The following is a 24,288-nucleotide window of genomic DNA, read 5'->3' on the forward strand; positions in this document are numbered from 1 at the left end:
GAATGCCAGACCCGGAAGTGCGACCCAACTCGATCCAAACCTGACACATCATGTTGGGATCGGGTCAGGTAGCTGGCCTTTACTCTGGACTAATGCTTTGTCTTTTATTACGACTATTATCACTCCCTTTGCCTTTGTTCCATGACAACTTTGTTATTTAATCTCTCCTGCCCTCTGCCCGATCATACACCTTACCTTTTGTTCTTCTTCCCTTCCCTCTCCCCTTTTGCTTGCGCAGAGCTTATTACATTTCGAACTTTTGCCAATTCTGATGAAAGGTCACAGAACTGAAATGTTAACTCTGCTTTTCTCTGCACAAATGCTGCCAGACCTGCTGAGTATTTCCAGCACTTTCTGTTTTTATTTCAGAATATGAGAATAGGATGGCAGTCAACATAAAAGTGAGCCCAAAGATCTTCTATCAGCATGTAAATAGTAAGCCAGTAGTGAGAGGTGGAGTGGGGTTGACAGGGGACCAAGAGGGTAATATATGCTCAGAGGTGCAGGGCAAGGCTAATATACTTAATGAGTACTTTGTATCAGTGTTCACTAAGGAAACAGAAGCTAGCAAAATATCAGTAGAAGCAGAGAGAGTAGAGGCATTGGATAGAATAAAAATTGAGAGGGGTAAGGCTGGCTATGCTTAATGTAGGTCAATCCGGATGGCTCGCATCCTAGATTAGAAAGGAAGTGGGGATGGAGATAGCGGAAGGGCTTGCCATAATCTTCCAATCTTCCTTGGATACGGGGGGAGGTGCCAGAGGATTGGAGAGTGGTGAATGTGGGCCCCTTATTCAAGGAAGAGTGTAGGGACAGTCCTAACAACTACAGGCCAGTTAGTTCAACATCTAGTGGGTAAGGTTTCAGAAACAATAATCGGAAAATATCAACGGTCACTTGGAGAGGTTTGAGTTAATAAAGGAGAGTCTGTATGGATTTGTAAAAGGCAGATCATGCTTGACTAATATAATTGAATTTTTGATGAAGTAACAGAGAAGGTTGATGAAGGGAATGCAGTGGATGTTGTTTATTTTATTTTATTTAGAGATACAGCACTGAAACAGGTCCTTCGGCCCACCGAGTCTGTGCCGACCATCAACCACCCATTTATACTAATCCTACCACATCCCCACCACCTATCTATACTAGGGGCAATTTATAATGGCCAATTTACCTATCAACCTGCAAGTCTTTGGCTGTGGGAGGAAACCGGAGCACCCGGCGAAAACCCACGCAGTCACAGGGAGAACTTGCAAACTCCGCGCAGGCAGTACCCAGAATTGAACCTGGGTCCCTGGAGCTGTGAGGCTGCGGTGCTAACCACTGTGCTACCCATGGATTTTAAGAAAGCATTTGATAAGGTACCACATAAAAGGCTGGTTAACAAAATTGTGGCTCATGGAATAAGAGGGTAAATGTCCAATTGGATAAAAACTTGGCTTAAGGACAGAAAACGGCGAGTTGCAGTAAATGGTTGCTTTTCACACTGGAGGATGGTAGACAGTGGCGTTCCCCAAGGGTCAGTGTTAGGACCACTACTTTTTTTCCTATATATAAATGCAGAGGCACTAGAGGAGTATAGAAAGTGTCGGGGGTGGGGGGGTACTTAAAAAAAAAAGTAATTAGGAGAGTGAAGAGGGGACATAAAAAAACACTGGCGGACAAGATACAGGACACTTCTCAGGCATTTTATAAGCATATTAAGGGCAAGAGGATAACCAGGGAAAGAGTAGGGCCCATTACGGACCAAAGAGGCAATCTGTGTGTGGATCCGGAGGACTTAGGTGAGGTTTTAAATGATTACTTTTCATCTGTGTTCACTCTGGAGAAGGACGATGTAGGTGTAGAGATCAGGGATGGGGATTGTGATATACTTGACTGTATTAGCATTGAAAGAGAGGAAGTATTAGCTGTTTTAACAGGCTTAAAAGTGGATAAATCCCCAGGCCTATATGAGATGTATCCCAGGCTGTTATGTGAGGCAAGGGAGGAGATAGCAGGGGCTCTGACACAAATATTCAAATCCTCTCTGGCCACAGGAGAGGTACCAGAGGACTGGAGGACAGCGAATGTGGTAACATTATTCAAGAAGGGTAGCAGGGATAAACCAGGTAATTACAGGCCAGTGAGTCTAACATCAGTGGTTGGGAAACTATTTCACTCAGAGGGTGGTTGGAATCTGGAATGCACTACCTGAAGAGGTGGTAGAGGGGGGAACCCTCACAACATTTAAGAAGTATTTAGCTGAGCACTTGAAATGCCATAGCATACAAGGCTACGGGCCAAATGCTAGAAAATGGGATTAGAATAGTTAGGTGCTTGATGGCTGGCACAGACACGATGGGCTGAAGGGCCTGTTTCTGTGCTGTATAACTATGACTTGGATCTTGGAATATAGAGTAGAAACTCAAAATTTGCTGATGACACCAAACTTGGAGGTGCGGCAAACAGTGAGGATGATATGAACCGCCTGGAACAGGGCATAGATTGGCTAGCGGAATGGGCAGATGGAATTTAATACTGACAGGTATGAGGTGATGCATTTTGGCAGAAGGAATAGGGAGAGGCAATATGGACTTAAAGAGTGCAGGAACCGAGGGACCTGGGGTTGCACGTGCATCGATCTTTGAAGTTGGCAGGACATATTGAGAGAGTGGTTAGTAAAGCATATGGGATCTTGGGCTTCATAAATAGAGGCATTGAGTACAAAAGCAGGGAGGTTATGCTGAACCTTTGTAAAGCTCTGATTAAGCCCCAACTGGTGTATTGCGTCCAGTTCTGGTCACCACAATCAGAAAGGATCTGAGGGACCTTGAGGGGGTGCAGAGGAGATTTACCAGAATGGTTCCAGGGATGGGGGATTTTAGTTACAAGGTTAGGTTGGAAAGGTTGTGTTTGTTCTCCTTACAACAAAGGAGATTGAGGGGAGATTTAATAGAATGTGTAAGATTATGACAGGCTTAATTAATTTAGACAAGGAAAAAATGATGCCATTAACAAATTGTCCAAGAACTAGGGGACACAGATTGAAGCTTTTGGCCAAAAGATGTAGGGGGAATATGAGAAGCAATTTTTTACGCAGTGAGTGTTAATGACCTGGAACTTGTTCCCCACAATGCTGGTGGAAGCGGAAGCAATTAATCACTTCATGAGGAAGTTGGATGGCCAATGGAGAGAACTAGACTTGCAAGGCTACGGGGATCAAGCGGAGGAGTAGGACTGACTGCATAGCTCCATGGAGAGCTGGCACGGACTTGATGGGCTGAATGGCCTCCTTTTGTGCAGTAAATTACTGAGTTCCCCTCTCCAATGTTGCAGTCCAGTGAAGTATAGAAATACCACGGTTGCCGAACATCTGGAACTATAACAGTACTTTTACACTGATGTACACAGCTGTTATAAACTCTGACTCTGTCTCTGGTGACAGTTTTGAACTATTTGCATATGTGACTTAAAAGCAGAAAATGCTGGAAATACTCAGGTCTGGCAGCATCTGGAGAGAGGAACATAGTTAACGTTTCAGTTCTGTGACCTTTCATTGGAATGTAAAAGACCCAATAGCACTATTTCAAAGACGACCAGTTCTGATGAAAGGTCACAGACCTGAAACATTAACTCTGTTTCTGTAACAATTGATACTTGCAGACCTGCTGAGTATTTCCAGCATTTTCTGTTTTTAATTTCAGATATCCAGTATTTGCTGTATTTTGCGTTAGTATTAGTCCATAATATGACTGCTGTTTGTGTCTAAAATTTCTGTACTACAGTTCAAACATACAAGCTCCTCAGTTTTGCTGCTCAGCACAGTACATATTTAACCTTACGCCACATAGGAAAGAAGAAATGCCACCAGAAATACAGTCTCACTCCCCCTCTGCTGCAGTTATCCAAAAAATGCCACTGACTAAAATGACAAAATGCAAAGGGGAAAAAAATTGCATTTATATAGCGGGACCACCAGACATCTCAAAGTGCTTAACAGCCACTGAAATATTTCTGATGACTGCATAGTGTTCAGTACCATTCGCACTCCTCAGATACCGAAGCGGTCTGTGCATGCATGCAGCAAGACCTGGACAACATTCAGGCTTATGCTGATAAGTGGCAAGTAATATTCACACCACACAAGTGCCAGGCAATGACCATCTCCAACAAGTGCTGTTAGATGCAGACTAAAAATTCCATGGTTTTTCTTGAAGTACAGAGAGTTTTCCTGGGTACCAACATCAACAAACACCAGAGGAACTGCTTGCTCGCTCATTTGTTTGCTGGGGTACAATGGCTGCTGCATTTGCAAGCGTTCCTGCACTTGACCAAATATTGGTTGGGAAAATGTTCGAGTAAAGGGAAAAGGGAGGTAGTGGTGGAAATTTCTGAAATGCATTCAGGAGAACTTTCTTGTCTGGTATGGCGTGGTCCAACTAGGAAGAAGGCATTGCTGGATCTGGTACTGGGGACTGAGGTCGACCAAGTGTCTCGGGGAACACTTAGATAAGAGTGATCATCGTATCATAAGGCTTAGATTAATAATGGAGAAGAGCAAGGAACTGTCTAAAGTAAAACTTCTAAATAGGATGAGAGGGGATCTAGCCAGGGTAAAATGGAACCAAAGACTGATGGGAAAAACTAATGGAACAATGGGCTATCTTTAAGGAAGAGATGCTTCAGGTACAGGCTAGGTACATTTCAATAACGCTGAAAGCTGGGGAAACAAAGCTAGGCTCCTTGGATGTCGAGCGGGATAGAGAATATGATGCAACTGCCCCACACGATCCCCTTAGCCCTGCAAGTTTATTTTCTTCAAGTGCCCATCCAATTTCCTTTGGAAACCATTGATTGTCTTCGCTTCCACCACCCTCATAGGCAGCGAGTTCCAGGTAATTACCACTTGCTGCATTAAAAAAAACTCTTCCTCACATCCCCCCCTGCATCTCTTGCCCAAAACCTTCAATCTGTATCCCCTCGACCTTGCACCATCAGTTAATGGGAACAGTTTTCCTTGTGTAACTTATGTAAACCTGTCATAATCTTATACACCTCTTATTAAATCTCCCCTCAATCTCCTTTGTTCCAGGGAGAACAACCCCTGAGCCTCAATTTTGTTAACCAGCCTTTTATGTGGTACCTTATCACATGCTTTCTTAAAATCCACATAAACCACATCCACCGCATTACCTTCATCGACCTTCTTTGTTATTTCATCAAAAAATTCAATTATATTAGTCAAGCATGATCTGCCTTTTACAAATCCGTAGTGGCTATTATTAATTAACTCAAACCTCTCCAAGTGCCTGTTGACTTTTTTTCTCTGATTATTGTTTCTAAAACTTTACCTTCTAAAACTTTACTAAAACTGATGTTAAACTAATTGGTCTGTAGTTGTTAGGATTGTCCTTATACCCTTTCTTGAATAAGGTCGTCACATTTGCCACTCTCCAATCTTCTGGCACCTTCCCCCATATCTATGGAAGATTGGAAGTTTCTAAGCTCCTACCATTGACTTATTTTTTGGGTTCCCTTGTACTGCTCTATGTCGGAGATCTAACATGTCAATGTTGGGTTCATATCCATTTATGTTGTGTTTAGCCTGTATGTACCTGGTTTGGGTGAGCTTGATGTTGCTGTTGGGTGACAGTTACAAAAAATCATTGATTCTCCAGCACAAAATTTCTAGTCCCCTTAATTTCTGTAATTTGCTCACAACTGAGCTCCTTGTGAACTATGTGGCTCAGCTTTCTTGCAGCTGGATCTTAGCTTTCCTTCCTGTGCCATCCTCACCTGGTCTGGCCGACATGTAACTCCTTACCCACAGCAATGTGGTTGACTCTTAACTGCCCGCTGAAATAGCCTAGCAAGCCACTCATGGTTCAAGGACAGTTAGGCAACAAATGCTGGTCTTGCCTGTGACGCCCAGATCCCATGAAAGAATAAAAAAAAAGTAGTAGGATACTGTGATAATATGGAAGGGTTGAAATTGTGGAAGGAGAAGACTCAGTGGGCTGAAGGGCTGTGTTCATTCGTTGTGATCGTGTGATCTGCTGGATGGAGACAGCATGCTGAAGTTTTTGGAAGTTTATATATTATACACACTGGGGTAGTTTTTTTTTGCTTCAGTGTTCTAGGTCGGGAGCCTAGCCCACTGTGAGTGCATTTGGAAATTCAGGTCGAATTCAGCACAGACTGTCCAACTATGGGGCCAGCATTGTAAGTCCACTGTTCATACCCTTCTACCTATTACTGTAAATAGCCTTTTCTGTCAAAACAATGATCTATGAAACAGTTCAATTTTATAAATGTAACCAAGCTGGTTTCACAGATGCAATACTGAAAGTTGGAGTCCTGGAGGGTGAGGGGTGGCATAAGAATCACTTGGCATTTCTTCGCAGACGAAGATTTTGGGAAGGTTGCAGGCCCGCTGGTGGCTAGTTAGGCCTATCTGTGACCGGCAGATTCTCCCACAATGAGTAAAAGTGAAGTTGTAGTTGCTGCTGGGAGAAATAGGATCTATCCTTCTCCTTTTCTCCTTCATGCTGGTTCTTCGTTCAGTCTCAAAGGTGTCTATAGCCCTCCTGATGTAGCATCTCCAGGCATCATGATCTATGGCCTGCGTCTCCCACTGCCGATGGTCAATGTGACACACAGAGAGGGACTTCTTCAGGGAGTCCTTGAAACGTTTGCATGGGGCCCCTCTGTTCCTTTTACTCATGGTCAGCTCTCAATACAACACGATCTTGGGCAGGCGACTGTCATCCATCCAGGCAACGTGACCCGCCCAAGCAGTTGGCTTTGCAGGAAGATGGCCTCGATGCTGGTGATGTTGGCTGTTTCCAGGACTTCAATGTTTGAGATGCGGTCCTGCCAGTGGATCCTGAGAATGCTGCAGAGGCAGCGCTAATGGAAGCACTTTAGAAGGCGTACATGATGGCGGTATAGGACCCATGGCTCGGCGCCAAGCAGAAGAGTGGTGAGGACTATGGCTTTGTACACTTTGAGTTTAGTCTGTGCTCTGAGGCTGTGGTTGCTCCACACACATTTGTACAGTCTGCCGAATGTTTTGTTTGCTTTTGAAAGCCTTTGGTCCACTTCCTTGTCTATGGTGGCATCAAACGAGATGATGCTCCCCAAATACGTAAATTGCTTGATGGCATTCAGCTCGGATCCCTCGATGACAATGCTTGGTGGTCTATATTCTTCTTGGGGTGCAGGCTGATGCAGGACTTCAGTTTTCTTTGAACTGATTTTTAGTTAAAAAAGGGTTGTGCTGCCTTGGAAAAATGTGTTGTTATAAGTTGCAGGTCTGACTGACTGTGGGCCAGGAGAGCAGTCATCGGCAAAAAGAAGTTCACGGATGAGTTTTTCTTGTGTCTTTGTGAGAGCCTGAGGTTGGAAAGGCCTCCATTAGTCTGGAAGCGTACATAAACTCCCTCATTGCGGTCTTAAGTTGCCTGCTGCAGCATCATGCTGAAAAAGATAGTGAATAGGGTCGGAGCCAGCACACATCCCTGCTTCACACCATTGGAGATTTGGAAGGGACTGGAGAGGTCGCTGTTTTGCTTGACTTGTCTACTGATTTTCATGAAACTGCTTCCCCATGGCCAGGAACCTGGGTGGGCATCCAAGTTTTACAAGGATTTTCCAAAGTCCATCTCTGCTCACAGTGTCGAATGCCTTGGTGAGGTCTACGAAAGTGACATACAGGCCTTTGTTTTGCTCACGACACTTTTCTTGTAATTGCCTGAGTGCAAATACCATGTCTGTGGTGCCTGTTTGCTCTGAAACCACACTGGCTCTCTGGGAGGTTTTCTTCCGCAATGGTAGGCACAAGCCTGTTCAGAAGTATTCTAGCCAGGATCTTCCCAACGATAGAAAGGAGGGTGATCCCACAGTAGTTGGAGCAGTCTGATTTTTCTCCTTTGTTTTTGTACAAGGTGATGATAATGGCATCACGAAGATCCTGTGGAATCCTGCCCTGTTCCCAGCAGGCGGTGAAAAACTCATGGAGCTTGGCGGATAGGGCAGGGCCAACATGCTTCAAGGCTTCGGATGGAATTCCATCGGCTCCAGGGGCTTTATTGTTTTTCATCTGGTTGATGGCGGTCACAGTTTCCTCCGGAGTTGGGCTTTCATCCAGTTCTTCTTTGACAGGCTGTTGTTGGATGTGATTGTTGGCAGTATCATGCACTGGGCACTTGGCGCTGAAGAGAGTTTCAAATTGCTCCGACCAACGATCCAGGACTGACTCCTTGTCGGTATGTAGGGTCTTGCCATCAGTGCTCCTCAAGGGGTTTTGGGTTTGATGTGCTGGTCTCTAGACAGATTTTAGTGCTTCATAGAAACTTCTTATGTTGCTAGTATCAGCGTATAGTTGAGTTTTTTCCACAAGTGCAATCCACCAGTCGTTTTGGATGTTCCTCCGTTTACATTGAAGGGTGCTGCATGCTTGACGATAGGCTGTCTTTTTCTCTTGGCTGGTGGCTGAGCCAGGTGGGCCTGATGAGCTGACACAGACATTAAAACACAGAAACTGTCCAATCCACCCAACCAGTAGGACTACTGGATGACGTCATTACCAAACCTAGTCCCATCCTTTCCTGACATCTACATGCACACTGGAATCACTGGGTAATGAGTACAGGCCAGGGATAGAGCCTGGACACTTCCTGCTCTGTGTGGGGCTCAGTGTCACACTGGGTGAGATCAACGAACTCAGCAAAGACCAGGGATGGAACCTGAGTACTTTAAGTTCTGTGTGGCTCAGGTAAGTGGTGCTTTTTTTGGTGTAGATGGAAGTGCTGACTGTAATTTATTTTCCAGAGCTGTATCATTAAGCGATACTGTGAGAAGAGGTTTGTCCCAAAATATTTGGCAACTATCGGAATCGACTATGGAGTTACAAAGTGAGTACTTTGTGGGATGCTAATTTTCTCCCCATCTTTGGTGATCTGGGTTTGCTTATAGTAAATTGTTTGAGTGTTAATTATCATAGAAACATAGAAAAATAGGAGCAGGAGTAGGCCATTTGGCCCGTCGAGCCTGCTCCACCATTCAATACTATCATGGCTGATCATCCAAACTCAGTAACCTGTTCCCGCTTTCTCCCTGTATCTCTTGATCCCATTAGCCCGAAGAACTATATCTAATTCTTTCTTGAATATATTTAATGATTTGGCCTCAACTGCTTTCCGTGGTAGAGAATTCCACAGATTTACTACTCTCTGGGTGAAGAAATCCCTCCTGATCTCAGTCCAAATAGCTTACCCCTTATCCTTAGACTCTGACCCCCTGGTCCTGGACTCCCCTGTCATTGGGAACATCCTTCCTGCATCTAGTCTGCCCAGTCCTGTTAGAATTTTGTAGGTTTCTATGAGATCCCCTCTCATTCTTCTAAACTCTAGTGAATACAAGCCTAATCGACCCAATCTCTCTTCTTACGTCAGTCCTGCCATCCCAGGAATCAGTCTGGTGAACCTTCGCTGCACTCCCTCCATAGCAAGAACATCCTTCCTCAGATCATGACTGTTAATGAAAAGAGAATTCATACACTTTACTTATTTGAAATAGGCATGTGTTTGATTTAAATATGAGAATGCATTATTACTGATTGGAAACGTGGTTAGAGATGCAGTTACCCCAGCTATGGAGATCAGGACGCTCCCCCTGCCCCCCCACCGTACCATTCCTGATCTTTGCTGATCTGGTTACTCTTGGCTCGGGTGGTGTTTGGGTGCTATAATTGGCCTCAGTTCTCTGTGTTAGGGAGGGGAGCAATCAGTCAGTGTCCTGTTCCAAGATAACAGAATAATTAGAAGTAACACAGCTGCATTTATATAGCGCCTTTAACAGAAAGTTTCACCATGGCTTTACAAAGAGGCATTGGGAAACCAGTCCCAGGATATCACTGCAGGAGTTACTCAAGGTTGCGTCCTAGGCCCAGCCATCTTCAGCTGCTTCATCAATGACCTTCTCTCCATCATAAGGTCAGAAGTGGGGATATTCGCTGATGATTGCACAATGTTCAGCACCATTCGCCACTCCTCAGATACTGAAGCAGTCCGTGTCCAGTCCGGATCTGGAGTGGCGGCTGGGGACACTGTGGAGCATCCGCGAGGCTGAGATCGTGGATAGCACGTACAGGGAGGTGGTCGCACCGCAGGTAAAGACTGCTCAGGCAGAAAGGGAATGGGTGACCACCAGGCAGAGTAAAAGAACTAGGCAGTAGTGCAGGAGTCCCCTGGTTCCATCTCCTTCTCTAACAGAGTTTCCCCTTTGAATACTGTTGTGGGAGATAGCTTCTCAGGGGAGTGCAGCAAGAGCTAAGTCTGTGGCACCACAGGTGGCTCAGCTGCACAGGAAGGGAGGAAAAAGAGTGGGAGAGTTATAGTGATAGGGGATTCTATCGTAAGTGGTACAGATGGGCGTTTCTGTGGCCACAAACGTGACTGCAGGATGGTATGTTGCCTCCCTGGTGCTAGGGACGTGGTTGTCATGGAGCAGCTGCAGGACATTCTGAAGGGGGAAAGTGAACAGTCAGAGGTCGTGGTTCACATTGGTACCAACGACACTTTGGCAGGGGGTGGAAGTACAGTAGGGGGGTATGGGTGTGGATGCACAGCAAATCATAGAAAATAAACTAAGTCAGTCTGGAAGGCAGAGCAAATATAGACCTGTTAAGGCACAAGCGAATAATGCAAGGCTGGATTGCATCGATTTTAATGCCATGAATCTTACTAATAAGGCAGAGGAATTGAGAGCAATGATTAACATATGGGAATATGATATTTCTATCACAGAGACATTGTTGAGGGAAGGGCAGGACTGGCAGCTTAACATTCCAGGGTATAGAATCTTCAGGTGTGACAGGGTGGGGGAGGGGGTGTGTAAAAGAGGAGGTGGCATTGCACTATTGATCAAGGAGTCAATTACTGTAGTAAGGAGGGATGATATCTTAGATGGTTCCTGAAATGAGGCCATATGGGTAGAACTTAAAAACAAAAAGTGGGCAATCACTTTGCTGGGAGTGTACTATAGGCCTCCAAACAGTCAGGAAGAGATAGAGGAGCAGAAATGTAGGCAAATCTCACAGAGGTGTAAAAATAATAGGGTAATGATAGTAGGATATTTCAACTTCCCCAATATTAACTGGGATAGTCTTATTGCAAAAGGCTTAAAGGGGGCGGAATTCTTAAAATGCATCCGGGAGAGCTTTTTGAGCCAGTACGTAGAAAGTCCGACAAGAGAAGGGGCAGTACTGGAACCTAACCTAGGGAATGAAGCTGGACAAATGGTAGAAGTGTCAGTGGGGGAGCATTTTGGGGAGAGTGACCATAACTCTGTAAGATTTAAGGTAATAATGGAAAAGGACAAAGGTGGACTGAAAATAAAGGTACTGAATTGGGGGAAGGCCAATTTCAATATGATAAAACAGGATCTGGCCAAAGTGGACTGGGAGCAGCTACTTGTAGGAATGTTTACATCAGACCAGTGGGAGTCATTCAAAAAGAAATAGTGAGAGTTCAGGGCCAACATGTTCCCGTAAAGGTGAAGGGTAGGACCAATAAGTCCAGAGATTCTATCGACTCTGGAACAGTTCCTACAGATTGGAGGGTAGCTAATGTATCCCCACTATTTAAAAAGGGAGGTAGAGAGAAAGCAGGGAATTATAGACCAGTCCGCCTGACATCAGTAGTGGGGAAAATTCTAGAATCCATTATCAAAGATTTTATAGCAGAGCACTTGGAGAACAGTGGTAGAATTAGGCCGAGTCAGCATGGATTTACGAAAGGGAAATCATGCTTGATAAATCTACTAGAATTTTTCGAGGATGTAACTAGTAGAGTTGATGAGGGGGAACCAGTGGGTGTGGTTTATTTGGACTTTCAGAAGGCTTTCGACAAAGTCCCACATAAGAGATTAGCATGTAAAATTAAAGCGCATGGGATTGGGGGTAGTGTATTGCAATGGATAGAAAATTGATTGGCGGACAGGAAACAAAGAGCAGGGATAAATGGGTCTTTTGCCGAATGGCAGGCAGTGACTAGTGGGGTACTGCAGGGATCGGTGCTCGGACCCCAGCTATTCACAATATATATGAATGATTTAGATGAGGGAACTAAATATAATATTTCCAAATTTGCAGATGACACAAAACTGGGTGGGAGGGTGAGTTGTGAAAAGGGTGCAGGACAAGTTGAGTGAGTGGGCTAATGCATGGCAGATGCAGTGTAATGTGGATAAATGTGAGGTTATCCACTTTGGTAGCAAAAACAGGAAGGCAGATTATTATCTGAATGGCTATAAACTGAGAGAGGAGAATATGCAGCGAGACCTGGGTGTTCTCGTACACCAGTCGCTGAAGGTAAGCATGCAGGTGCAACAGGTGGTAAAAAAGGCAAATGGCATGTTGGCCTTCATAGCGAGAGGATTCGAGTACAGGAGCAGGGATGTCTTGGTGAGGCCACACCTGGAATATTGTGAAATGTGTGAAATGAAATCCTTATCTGAGGAAGGATGTTCTTGCTATAGAGGGAGTGCAGCGAAGGTTTACCAGACTGATTCCTGGGATGGCGGGTCTGACGGATGAGGAGAGATTGAGTTGGTTGGGATTATATTCGCTGGAGTTCAGGAGAGTGAGGGGGGATCTCATAGAAACCTATAAAATTCTAACAGTACTTGACAGGGTAGATGCAGGAAGGATGTTCCCGATGGTGGGGGAGCCCTGAACCTGGGTCATTGTCGAAGGATAGGGGGTAAACCTTTCAGGACTGAGATGAGGAGAAATTTCTTCGTCCAGAGAGTGGTGAGCCTGTGGAATTCACTACCACAGAAAGCAGTTGAGGCCAAAACATTATATGTTATCAAGATGGCGTTAGATATAGCTCTTGGGTCTAAAGGGATCAAAGAGTATGGGGCGAAAGCGGGAACAGGTTACTGAGTTGGATGATCAGCCATGATCATAATGAATGGCGGAGCAGGCTTGAAGGGCTGAATGGCCTACTCCTGCTCCTATGTTTCTATGTTTAACCCTGGACGTCAAGGGATATAGAGGATTGGATAAGGGGAAAAAAAGGAGGCTTATGGCATATTCAGAGCCCTGAAAACAGCGGAGACCCTAGAGGAGTATACAAAGTATAGGGGCTATAACTTTAAAAAAAGTAATTAGGTAAGCAAAGAGGGGGCATCAAAAACACTGGCAGGCCAGAGAAAGGAAAATCTCAAGGTAGTTTATAAGTATATTAAGGGCAAGAGGATAACCAGGGAAAGGGTAGGGCCCATTAGGGACCAAACTGGCAATCTGGCAATCTGTGTGTGGAGCCGGAGGACATAGGTGAGGTTTTAAATGATTACTTTTCATCAGTGTTCTCTATGGAGAAGCACGATGTAGTTGTAGAGATCAGGGATGGGGATTGTGATATACTTGAACAAATTTGCATTGAAAGGGAGGAGGTATTAGCTGTTTTAGCAGGCTTAAAAGTGGATAAATCTGTAGGCCTAGATGAGATGTATCCCAGGCTATGTGAGGCAAGGGAGGAGATAGCAGGGGCTCTGACACAAATTTTCAAATCCTCTCTGGCCACAGGAGAGGTGCCAGAGGACTGGAGGACAGCGAATGTGGTACCATTATTCAAGAAGGGTAGCAGGGATAAACCAGGTAATTACAGGCCAGTGAGTCTAACATCAGTGGTTGGGAAGCTATTGGAAAAAGTTCTGAGGGACAGGATTAATCTCCACTTGGAGAGGCAAGGATTAATCAGGGATAGTCAGCATGGGTTTGTCAGGGGGAGATCATGTTTAACAAATTTGATTGAATTTTTCATGGAGGTGACTAGATGTGTAGATGAGGGTAAAGCAGTTGATGCAGTCTATATGGACTTCAGTAAGGCTTTTGATAAGGTCCTGCATGGGAAATTGGTCACAGAGTCATACAGCACAGAAACAGGCTCTTCGGCCCATCGTGTCTGTGCCAGTCATACAGCACCCAACTATTCTAATCCCATATTCCTGCACTTGGCCCGTAACCCTGTATGCTGTGGCGTTTCAAGTGCTCATCTCAATACTTATTAAATGTGATGAGGGTTCCTCCCTCACCACCTCTTCAGGCAGTGTGTTCCAAATTCCAACCACCCTCTGGGTGAAAAAATGTTTCCTCAAATCTCCCCTAAACCTCCTGCCCCTTACCCTAAATCTGTGCCCCCTGGTTCTTGACCCCCTCCGCTAAAGGAAAAAGTTTCCTCCTATCTAACCTATCAATGCCCCTCATAATCTTGTACACCTCAATCATATCTCCCCTCAGCCTTCTCTGCCCTAAGGAAAACGACCCCAGTCTTTTCATTCTCTCTTCATAGCTGAAATGCTCCAGCCCAGGCAACATCCTGGTGAATCTCCTCTGCACCCTCTCCAGTGCAATCACATCCTTCCTAAAGTGTGGTGACCAGAACTGTACACAGTACTCCAGCTGTGGCCTAACTAGCGTTTTATACAGCTCCATCATATGCCTCGGCTAATAAAGGCAAGTATCCCATATGCCTTCCTAACCACCTTATCTACCTGTGCTGCTACCTTCAGTGATGTATGGACAAGTATACCAAGGTCCCTCTGACTTTCTGTACTTCCTAGAGTCCTACCATCCATTGTATATTCCCTTGCCTTGTTAGTCCTCCCAAAATACATTACCTCACACTATTCAGGATTAAATTCCATTTGCCACTACTCCGCCCATCTTACCAGCCCTTCTGTATCTCCCTGTAATCTAAGGATTTCCTCCTCACTATTTACAACACCACCAATTTTCATGTCATCTGCGAACTTACTGATCATACCTCCGATATTCACGTCTAAATCATTAATGTACACAACAAACAGTAAGGGTCCCAGAACCGGTCCCTGTGGTACACCATTGGTCACAGGCTTCCAATCGCAAGAACAGCCCTTGACCATTACCCTCTGCCTCCTGCCACTAAGCCAATTTTTGATCCAATTTGCCAAATTGCCCTGGATCCCATGGACTCTTACCTTCTTAACCAATCTCCCATGCGGGACCTTATCAAAAGCCTTACTGAAATCCATGTAGACTACGTCTACTGCTTTACCCTCATCGGCACATCTAGTCACCTCCTCAAAAATTCAATCAAGTTAGTTAGACACGATCTCCCCCTGACAAAGCCATGCTGACTATCCCTGATTAATCCCTGCCTCTCCAAGTGGGGATTAATCCTGTCCCTCAGAATTTTTTCCAATATTTTCCCAATCACTGATGTTAGACTCACCGGCCTGTAATTACCTGGTTTATCCCTGCTACCCTTCTTGAATAATGGTACCACATTCACTGTCTTCCAGTCCTCTGGTACCTCTTTTGTGGCCAGAGAGAGGATTTGAAAATTTGTGTCAAAGCCCCTGCTATCTCCTTCCTTGCCTCACATAACAGCCTGGGATACAGCTCATCTGGGCCTGAAGATTTATCCATTTTTAAGCCCACTAAAACAGCTAATATTTCCTCCCTTTCAATGCTAATATGTTCAAGTATATCACAATCCCCCTCCCTGATCTCTACACCTACATCGTCCTTCTCCATAGTGAACACTGATGAAAAGTAATCATTTAAAACCTCACCTATGTCCTGCGGCTCCACACACAGATTGCCACTTTTGTTCCTAATGGGCCCTACTGTTTCCCTGGTTATCCTCTTACCCTTAATATACATCCCCAGCATATACACCCGACTAAGCCAGCGGCACCTGAGATGGCTTGGCCATGTGAGCCGCATGGAAGATGGCAGGAGCCCCAAGGACACATTGTACAGCGAGCTCGTCACTGTTATCAGACCCACCGACCGTCCTTGTCTCCACTTTAAGGACGTCTGCAAACACGACATGAAGTCCTGTGACATTGATCACAAGTCGTGGGAGTCAGTTGCCAGTGATCGCCAGAGCTGGTGGGCTACCATAAAGGCGGGGCTAAAGCGTGGCGAGTCAAAGAGACTTAGCAGTTGGCAGAAAAAAAGACAGAAGTGCAAGGGGAGAGCCAACTGTGTAACAGCCCTGTCAACCAATTTTATCTGCAGCACCTGTGGAAGAGCCTGCCACTCTAGAATTGGCCTTTATCGCCACTCCAGGCGCTGCTTCACAAATCACTGACCACCTCCAGGCGCTTACCCATTGTCTCTCGAGACAAGGAGGCCAAAGATGAGATGCGATGAAGATAATATACTTATAAAACACCTTGGGATTTTCTTTTATCTGGCCTGCCAGTGGTTTTTTTCATGCCCCCTCTTCGCTCACCTAATTACTTTTTGAAGTGCCACCCTACACTTTCTATACTCCTCTACTGCCTCCACTGTTTTCAATGCTTGGGATCTGCCATAAGCCTCCTTTTTTTTTTCCTGATCCAATGCTCTATATCCCTTGACATCCAGGGTTCCCTGGGCCTGTTCGTCCTACCCTTCACCTTAACGGGTACATGTTGGCTCTGAACTCTCACTATTTCCTCTTTGAATGACTCCCACTGCTGTGATGTAGACTTTCCTACAAGCAGCTGCTCCGAGTGCACTTTGGCCATATTCTGTTTTATCATATTGAAACCGGCCTTCCCCCAATTCAGTACCTTTATTTCTGGTCCATCTTTGTCCTTTTCCATAAGTACCTTAAATCTTACAGCGTTATGGTCACTATCCCCGAAATGCACCCCCACTGACACTTCTACCACTTGTCCAGCTTCATTCACTAGGATTAGGTCCAGTCCTGCCCCTTCCCTTGTAGGACTTTCTACATACTACATTCTGCATGGGGAGGCGGTAGCATCGTGGTATTGTCACTGGACTAGTAACCCAGAGACCCAGGGTATTGCTCTGGGGACATGGGTTCAAATCCCACTACAGCAGAAGGTGGAATTTGAATTCAATTCATAAAAAATCTGGAATTAAAAAAAAAGCTAGTCTAATCTAATCTAAAAAGCTAGTCATCTAATGATGGCCATGAAACCATTGTCAATTGTTGTAAAAATCCTTCTGGATCACTAATGCTGAAGGCTAATTATAATAATATGAGGCAGAAACTGAAGAATTTCGATTAGGGGCAGCTGTTTGAGGGTAAATCAACATCTGACATGTGGGAGTCTTTCAAACATCAGTTGATTAGAATCCAGGGCCAGCATGTTCCTGTGAGGAAGAAGGATAAGTTTGGCAAGTTTCGGGAACCTTGGATAACAAGGGATATTGTGAGCCTCGTCAAAAAGAAAAAGGAAGCATTCGTAAGGGCTGGAAGGCTAGGAACAGACGAATCCCTTGAGGAATATAAAGAAAGTAGGAAAGAACTTAAGCAAGGAGACAGTAGGGCTAAAAGGGGTCATGAAAAGTCATTGGCAAACAGGATTAAGGAAAATCCCAAGGCTTTTTATAAGTATATAAAGAGCAAGAGGGTTACCAGGGAAATGGTTGGCCCACTCAAGGACAGAGAAGGGAATCTATGTGTGGAGCCAGAGGAAATGGGTGAGGTACTAAATGAGTACTTTGCATCAGTATTCACCAAAGAGAAGGACTTGGTGGATGATGAGCCTAGGGAAGGGAGTGTAGGTAGTCTGGGTCATGTCATTATCAAAAAGGAGGAGGTGTTAGGCGTCTTGCAAAGCATTGATGTAGATATGTCCCCAGGGCCTGATGGGATCTACCCCAGAATACTGAGGGAGGCAAGGGAAGTAATTTCTGGGGCCTTGACAGAAATCTTTGTATCCTCATTGGCTACAGGTGATGTCTCAGAGGACTAGAGAATAGCCAATGTTGTTCCTTAGTTTAAGAAGGGTAGCAAGGATAATCCAGAAAGCTATAGGCAGGTGAGCCTTACATCAACTGCACTACCCTCTTCTACACACCTGGTCACATGCTCAAAATATTCAATCGAATTTTTTAGGCATGACCTCCCTCTGACAAAGCCATGCTGACTATTCTTAATCAAATTTTGCCTCTCCAAGTGGTTATAGATTCTCTCCTTCAGAATTTTCTCCAATAGTTTCCCTACCACTGTCAAGTGCCAGGCAATGACCATCTCAAACAAGAGAGAATCTCTTCCGAAGAAGGGTCACTGACCCGAAACGTTAACTCTGCTTCTCTTTCCACAGATGCTGCCAGACCTGCTGAGTGAATCCAGCATTTCTTGTTTTTGTTTCAGATTTCCAGCATCCGCAGTATTTTGCTTTTATATAAGAGAGAATCTAACCATCTCCCCTTGACATTCAGTGGCATTACCATCGCTGAATGCCCCACTATCAACATCCTAGGGGCTACCTTGGACCAGAAACTGAACTGGAGTAGCCACATAAATACTGTGGCTACAAGAGCAGGTCAGAGGCTCGGAATCCTGCGGCGAGTAACTCACATCCTGACTCCCCAAAGCCTGTCCACCATCTACAAGTCACTAGTCAGGAGTGTGATGGAATACTCTCCACTTGCCTGGATCGGTGCAGCTCCAACAACACTCAAGAAGCTCGACACCCATCCAGGACAAAGCAGCCCGCTTGATTGGCACCCCATCTACAAACATTCACTCCCTCCACCACCGACGCACAGTGGCAGCAGTGTGTACCATCTACCAGATGCACTGCAGCAATGCACCAAGGCTCCTTAGACAACACCATCCAAACCCGTGACCTCTACCACCTAAAAGGACAAGGGCAGCAAATGCATGGGAACACCACCACCTGCAAGTTCCTCTCCAAGTCACACACCATCCTGACTTGGAACTACATTGCCGTTCCTTCACTGTCGCTGGGTCAAAATCCTGGAACTCCCTTCCTAACAGTACCGACCCCACATGGACTGCAGCGGTTCAAGAAGGCAGCTCACCACCACCTTCTCAAGGGCAATTAGGGATGGGCAATAAATGCTGGCCTGGCCAGCGACACCCACATCCCATGAATGAATAAAAAAAAATACTGGCTCAAAAAGCTCTCCTGCATGCATTTTAAGAATTCTGCCCCTTTTAAGCCTTTTGCACTCAGGCTATCCCAATTAATATTGGGGAAATTGAAATCCCCTACAATTATTACCCTATTATTTTCACACCTCTCAGAGATTTGCCTACATATCTGCTCCTCTATCTCTTCCTGACTGTTTGGAGGCCTGTAGTAGACACCCAGCCAAGTGATTGCCCCCTTTTTGTTTTTAAGTTCTACTCAAGCGGCCTAATTTTAGGAACTTTCTAAGATGTCATCCCTCCTTACTGCAGTAATTGACTCCTTGATCAACAGGACATTGCCACCTCCTCTTTTACCCCCTCCCCTGTCGCGCCTGAAGATTCTATACCCTGGAATATTGAGCTGCCAGTCCTGTCCCTCCCTCAACCATGCCTCTGTGATAGCAATCACATCAAAATCCCAAGTGCTAATCAACACCCTCAATTCGTCTGCCTTACGAGTAAGACTCCTTGCATTGATGTAGATGCAATCCAACCTTGCATTTTCCCTTGTGCCTTACCAGGTCTATATTTGCTCTGCCTTCCAGGCAGACTCAGTTTCTGTTCTATATTACCCGCTACTTTACCTCCACTCTGTATCCCATCACCTTGCCAAATTAGTTTAAAACCCCCCCCCAACAGCACTAGCAAATCTCCCAGCAAGGATGCTTGTCCCATTCCGGTTCAGGTGCAACCCGTCCAACTTGTACAGGTCCCACCTTTGCCAGAAACAGACCCAGTGATCCCGGAAACTAAAGCCCTCCCTCTTGCACCATCTCCTCAGCCACACATTCATCTGCTCTATCCTCCTATTTCTATTATCACTAGCATGTGGCATCGGGAGTAATCCAGAGATTACAACCTTAGAGGTCCTGCTTTTTAATCTGCTACCTAGCTCCCTAAATTTTTGTTGCAGGACCTCATCCCTTTTTCTACCTATGTCGTTGGTATCAATGTGTACCACGACCTCTGGCTGCTCACCCTCCCCCTTCAGAATGTTCAGCAGCCACTCCGTGACATCCTTGACCCTAGCACCAAGGAGGCAACATACCATCCTGGAGTCACGTTTGTGGCCACAGAAACGCCTATCTGTACCCCTCACAATAGAATCCCCTATCACTATAGCTCTTCCACTCCTTTCCCTCCCCCTGCTATGCAGCAGAGCCATCCTTGGTGTCACGAACCTGGCCGTTGCTGCTTTCCCCTGGGAGGTCATTTACCCCCCCCCCCCCAAACAGTATTCTAAGCGGTATATCTGTCAAGAAGGTAAGAGCCCATGAGATCCAGGGCAATTTGGCAAATTGGATCCAAAATTAGCTTAGTGGCTGGAGGCAGAGGTTGACGGTCGAGGGTTGTATTTGCGATTGGAAGCCTGTGACCAGTGGTGTACCGCAGGGATCGGTGTTGGGACCCTTGCTGTTTGTAGTGTACATTAATGATTTAGACGTGAATATAGGAGGTATGATCAGTAAGTTCGCAGATGACACGAAAATTGGTGGTGTTGTAAATAGTGAGGAGGAAAGCCTTAGATTACAGGACGATATAGATGAACTGGTAAGATGGGCGGAGCAGTGGCAAATGGAATTTAATCCTGAGAAGTGTGAGGTGATGCATTTTGGGAGGACTAACAAGGCAAGGGGATATACAGTGGATGGTAGGACTCTAGGAAGTACAGAGGGTCAGTGGGACCTTGGTGTACTTGTCCATAGGTTATTGAAGGCAGCAGCACAGGTAGATAGTGGTTAGGAAAGCATATGGGATACTTGCCTTTAATAGTCCAAGCACAGAAAATAAGAGCAGGGAGGTTATGATGGAGCTGTATGAAAGGCTAGTTAGGCGACAGCTGGAGTACTGTGTCCAGTTCTGGTCACCACACTATAGGAAGGATCTGATTGCACTGGAGAGGGTGCAGAGGAGATTCACCAGGATGTTGCCTGGGCTGGAGCATTTCAGCTATGAAGAGAGACTGGATAGGCTAGGGTTGTTTTCCTAAGAGCAGAGAAGGCTGAGGGGAGACCTGATTGAGCTATACAAAATTATGAGGGGCATAGATAGGGTAGATAGGAAGAAATTTTTTCCCTTAGCGGAGGTGTCAATAACCAGGGAGCATAGATTTAAGGTAAGGGACAGGTGGTTTAGAGGGGATTTGAGGAAAAAAATTTTCAGCCTGAGGGTGGTTGGAATCTGGAACACACTGCCTGATGGGGTGGTAGAGGCAGGAACCCTCACAACATTTAAGAAGTATTTAGATGAGCACTTGAAATGCCATAGCATACAGAGCAACGGGCCAAGTGCTGGAAAATGGGATTAGAATAGATAGGTTCGATGGCCGGCGCGGACATGGTGGACTGAAGGGCCTGTTTCTGTGCTGTATAACTCTGTGACTCTCTGAGATGCTGCAAGACCTGGACAACATGCAGGCTTGGGCTGATAAATGGCAAGTAACATTCGCCACACTAGTGCCAGGCAATGACCATCTCCAACAAGAGAGAATCTAACCATCTCCCTTTGACATTCAATGGCATTACCAACGCTGAATCCCCCACTATCAACATCCTAGGGTTACCGTTGATCAGAAACTGAACTGGACCAGCCACATAAATGCTGTGGCTACAAGAGCAGGTCAGAGGCTAAGAATTCTGTGGCAAGTAACTCCCCTCCTGACTCCCCAAAGCCTGTCCACTATCTACAAGGCACAGTCAGGAGTGTGATGGAATACTCTCCACTTGCCTAGATGGGTGGAGTTCCAACAACACTCAAGAGGTTCGACACCATCCAGGACAAAGTTTGATTGGCATCCCATTCACCACCTTCAACATTTACTCCCTTCACACTGCTGCCACCGTGCATTGGTGGTGAACCTAATGCAAGATGCACTGCAGCAACACACCGAGTCCAGTGTCCAGAGCCTTTTGGGGGAGAGAGTTCCAAATTTCAACTACCATTTGCGAGTAGATGTGCTTGCTGACGTTACCCTTGAATAGCCTAACTCTAATTTTAATATTGTATCCCCTTTTCCTGGATTTCCCCAGCAACAGAAATACTTCGTCATTTTAACTCATCAGATTTGCCCTCATCCTTCTATATTCTAGGGAACAGAAGCCTAGTTTGTGTAACATTTTAAGTCCCGGTATCATTCCGGTGAATCTGTGCTGCACCCTTCCTTCCTGAGGTACGGTACCAGGAACTGAAGAGATTTTTTTAGGGCCGGAGATGGGTGGGGAGAGGTGGAGAGATTTAGGGAGGGAGTTCCAAGGTCTGTTAGCATGGTTGAGGAAGAGAAGGGGGCTAGAATGCACGAAAAGGCCAGAATCACGGAAGGGCAAGGCCATGGAGATGAGGAACATGATGATGTAAAATTTCATGTGTTGGATGAAGGGGAGGCAGTGCAGGTCTGTGAGCACAGGGCTGTTGGGTGAGCGGGATGTAGTGTGGGATGGGATATGTATTTTGGATGAGCTGAAGTTTTTCGAAGGGTATAGCATGGGAAGCTGGCCAAGGGAGTATTGGAAGAGTCGAGTCTGAAGTTAATGGACATGAGTGTTTCAGGGGTTGAGGTAGGAGCAGGTGTACATAGTGTTCTGGAGGTGGTCTTTGTGATGGGTGGATATTGGGCTGGAAACTCAGCATGGTGTTGGGATAGGATGCCAAGCTTGTGAACAGTCTGGTTTAGTTTACAAGATTGGAGGGACAGGATAGGATCACTGGAAAAAGAATGGAGCTTGTGGCGAGTGCTGAAGTCTCTCGTTTCCTGCTTCCCATACAAGCTTGGTGATGCTATCCAGAGACAATTAAAGGGCAGCAGTGTACTTGTAACCTACAAGGAATCATAGTAAAACATGGACTGCAGTATGAAGAGGCCTTGAATATTCAGTCTAATTAGGTGTCGACAGTGGTTTAGCAGTTGGGCTGAAGCCCCGTTTTTTGTAGAAAAATATCATAACTCCATGGTATCGTCAATATCCAAGAGTGGATCCACTGAAAGCAAGGGGAATTACAAAATGGGACTGCAGGCCCCTGGGATAATGTGTTCCCAGCCTAGGGGAGGTTCCAGTCCCATGGGGCCCTGGGAAAGTGCGTTCGTTCAAGGAGAGTTTCAGTCCCACAGGACCTGAGGAAAGTGTGCTCCAGTTCAGGAGAGGTTCTGGAACAACGGGGCCCTGGGAAAGTGCTCCTAGTCCAGGAGAGGTTCTGGAGCCTTGGGAAAGTGTAGGCTGGAGATGTAGTTTGGATAAATGTTGCAGGACAGAAGTGTAATTGAGCACCAGTAATGCAAAGCTGTTCACCAGATGGTTTCATTTTTGTTTTTTGCCCCCTCAGGGTACAGGTGAGAGATCGAGAGATTAAAGTTAACATCTTTGATATGGCAGGTCATCCTTTCTTCTATGAGGTAGGTAAGATAGATAAAGATTGTGCATTTGTATGGCTGCTTTCACCTCCAGGGGTGACCGAAGTATAGTCACTATTGTGTAGGCAAATGCACGAGCCGGTTTGCACACAGCAAGGTCCCATAGCTTGCAATGAGATGACCGGTTCATCTGTTTTAGCTGTTGGTTGAGGGATAATTATGGTCACCAGGAGAACTCTCCTGCTTTTCAAATAGTGTCATGGGATCTTTGACATTAAAATTACACAGATATTTTATCAGAGCTGGCTGTTCAGCCTAGCAAGTCCTTGTTGGTGGTTATCCTCCACACGAGCAGTATCCTAATCCTGTGTACCCATCTTATCCCTTTATCTCCCATTCCATCAACTGCCTCTCTAACCTGTGCTTAAATATTGACCTGATCTCTGCTTCAATCACTAACTGTGGGAGTAAGTTCCAAAGCCTCATAATTATCATTTTTTTTACAAAGCTTATCCTGCTTTCTGTCTTATTTAATCTTGTATCTATCATCCCAGTTCAAGACTGGAATCGTTCTGTCTCCTTTATCTTATCCCTTCATAATTTTAAACATCTCTGTCAAATTATCCTTTTATCTGCCTTCTAATCAAAACAACCCCAATTTTTCAAGTCTTCTGTTTATTCCCATCACAGAATCACAGAGTTGCAGAACTATTACTATCGTATTTGCACCAGCTCGCTCAACAAGCAGTACACTTAGTGCCATTCCCCCGCCTTCTCCCGAAACCCTGCACATTCTTCCTTTTCAGATAACTGTCTAATTCCCTTTAGAATGCCTTGATTGAACCTGGCTGCACCAAGCTCTCAGGCAGTGCATTCCAGACCTTAACCACTCACTGCATGAAAAAGTTTTTCCTCATGTTGCTTTTGTTTCTTTTGCCAATTACTTTAAATCTGTGCCCTCTTGTTCTCAACCCTTTCACAAGTGGAAACAGTTTCTCTTTA

The 24,288-nt window shown here is 45.5% G+C and overlaps 1 protein-coding gene across 1 annotated transcript in view; it reads left to right on the forward strand.

Annotated features, from left to right (window-relative positions):
- Positions 1 to 24,288, forward strand: part of LOC137359986 (dnaJ homolog subfamily C member 27) — a 98,226-nt gene that overhangs the window by 19,893 nt on the left and 54,045 nt on the right. Inside the window, exons 2-3 of the mRNA XM_068025580.1 lie at positions 8,815 to 8,897; positions 23,259 to 23,328. Coding sequence (XP_067881681.1) covers positions 8,815 to 8,897; positions 23,259 to 23,328 — 153 coding nt within the window. The remainder of the gene's footprint in view (positions 1 to 8,814; positions 8,898 to 23,258; positions 23,329 to 24,288) is intronic.

This window comes from Heterodontus francisci, unplaced genomic scaffold (genome assembly GCF_036365525.1).
Source record: "Heterodontus francisci isolate sHetFra1 unplaced genomic scaffold, sHetFra1.hap1 HAP1_SCAFFOLD_410, whole genome shotgun sequence".
NCBI classification, from domain to species: Eukaryota; Metazoa; Chordata; class Chondrichthyes; order Heterodontiformes; family Heterodontidae; genus Heterodontus; species Heterodontus francisci.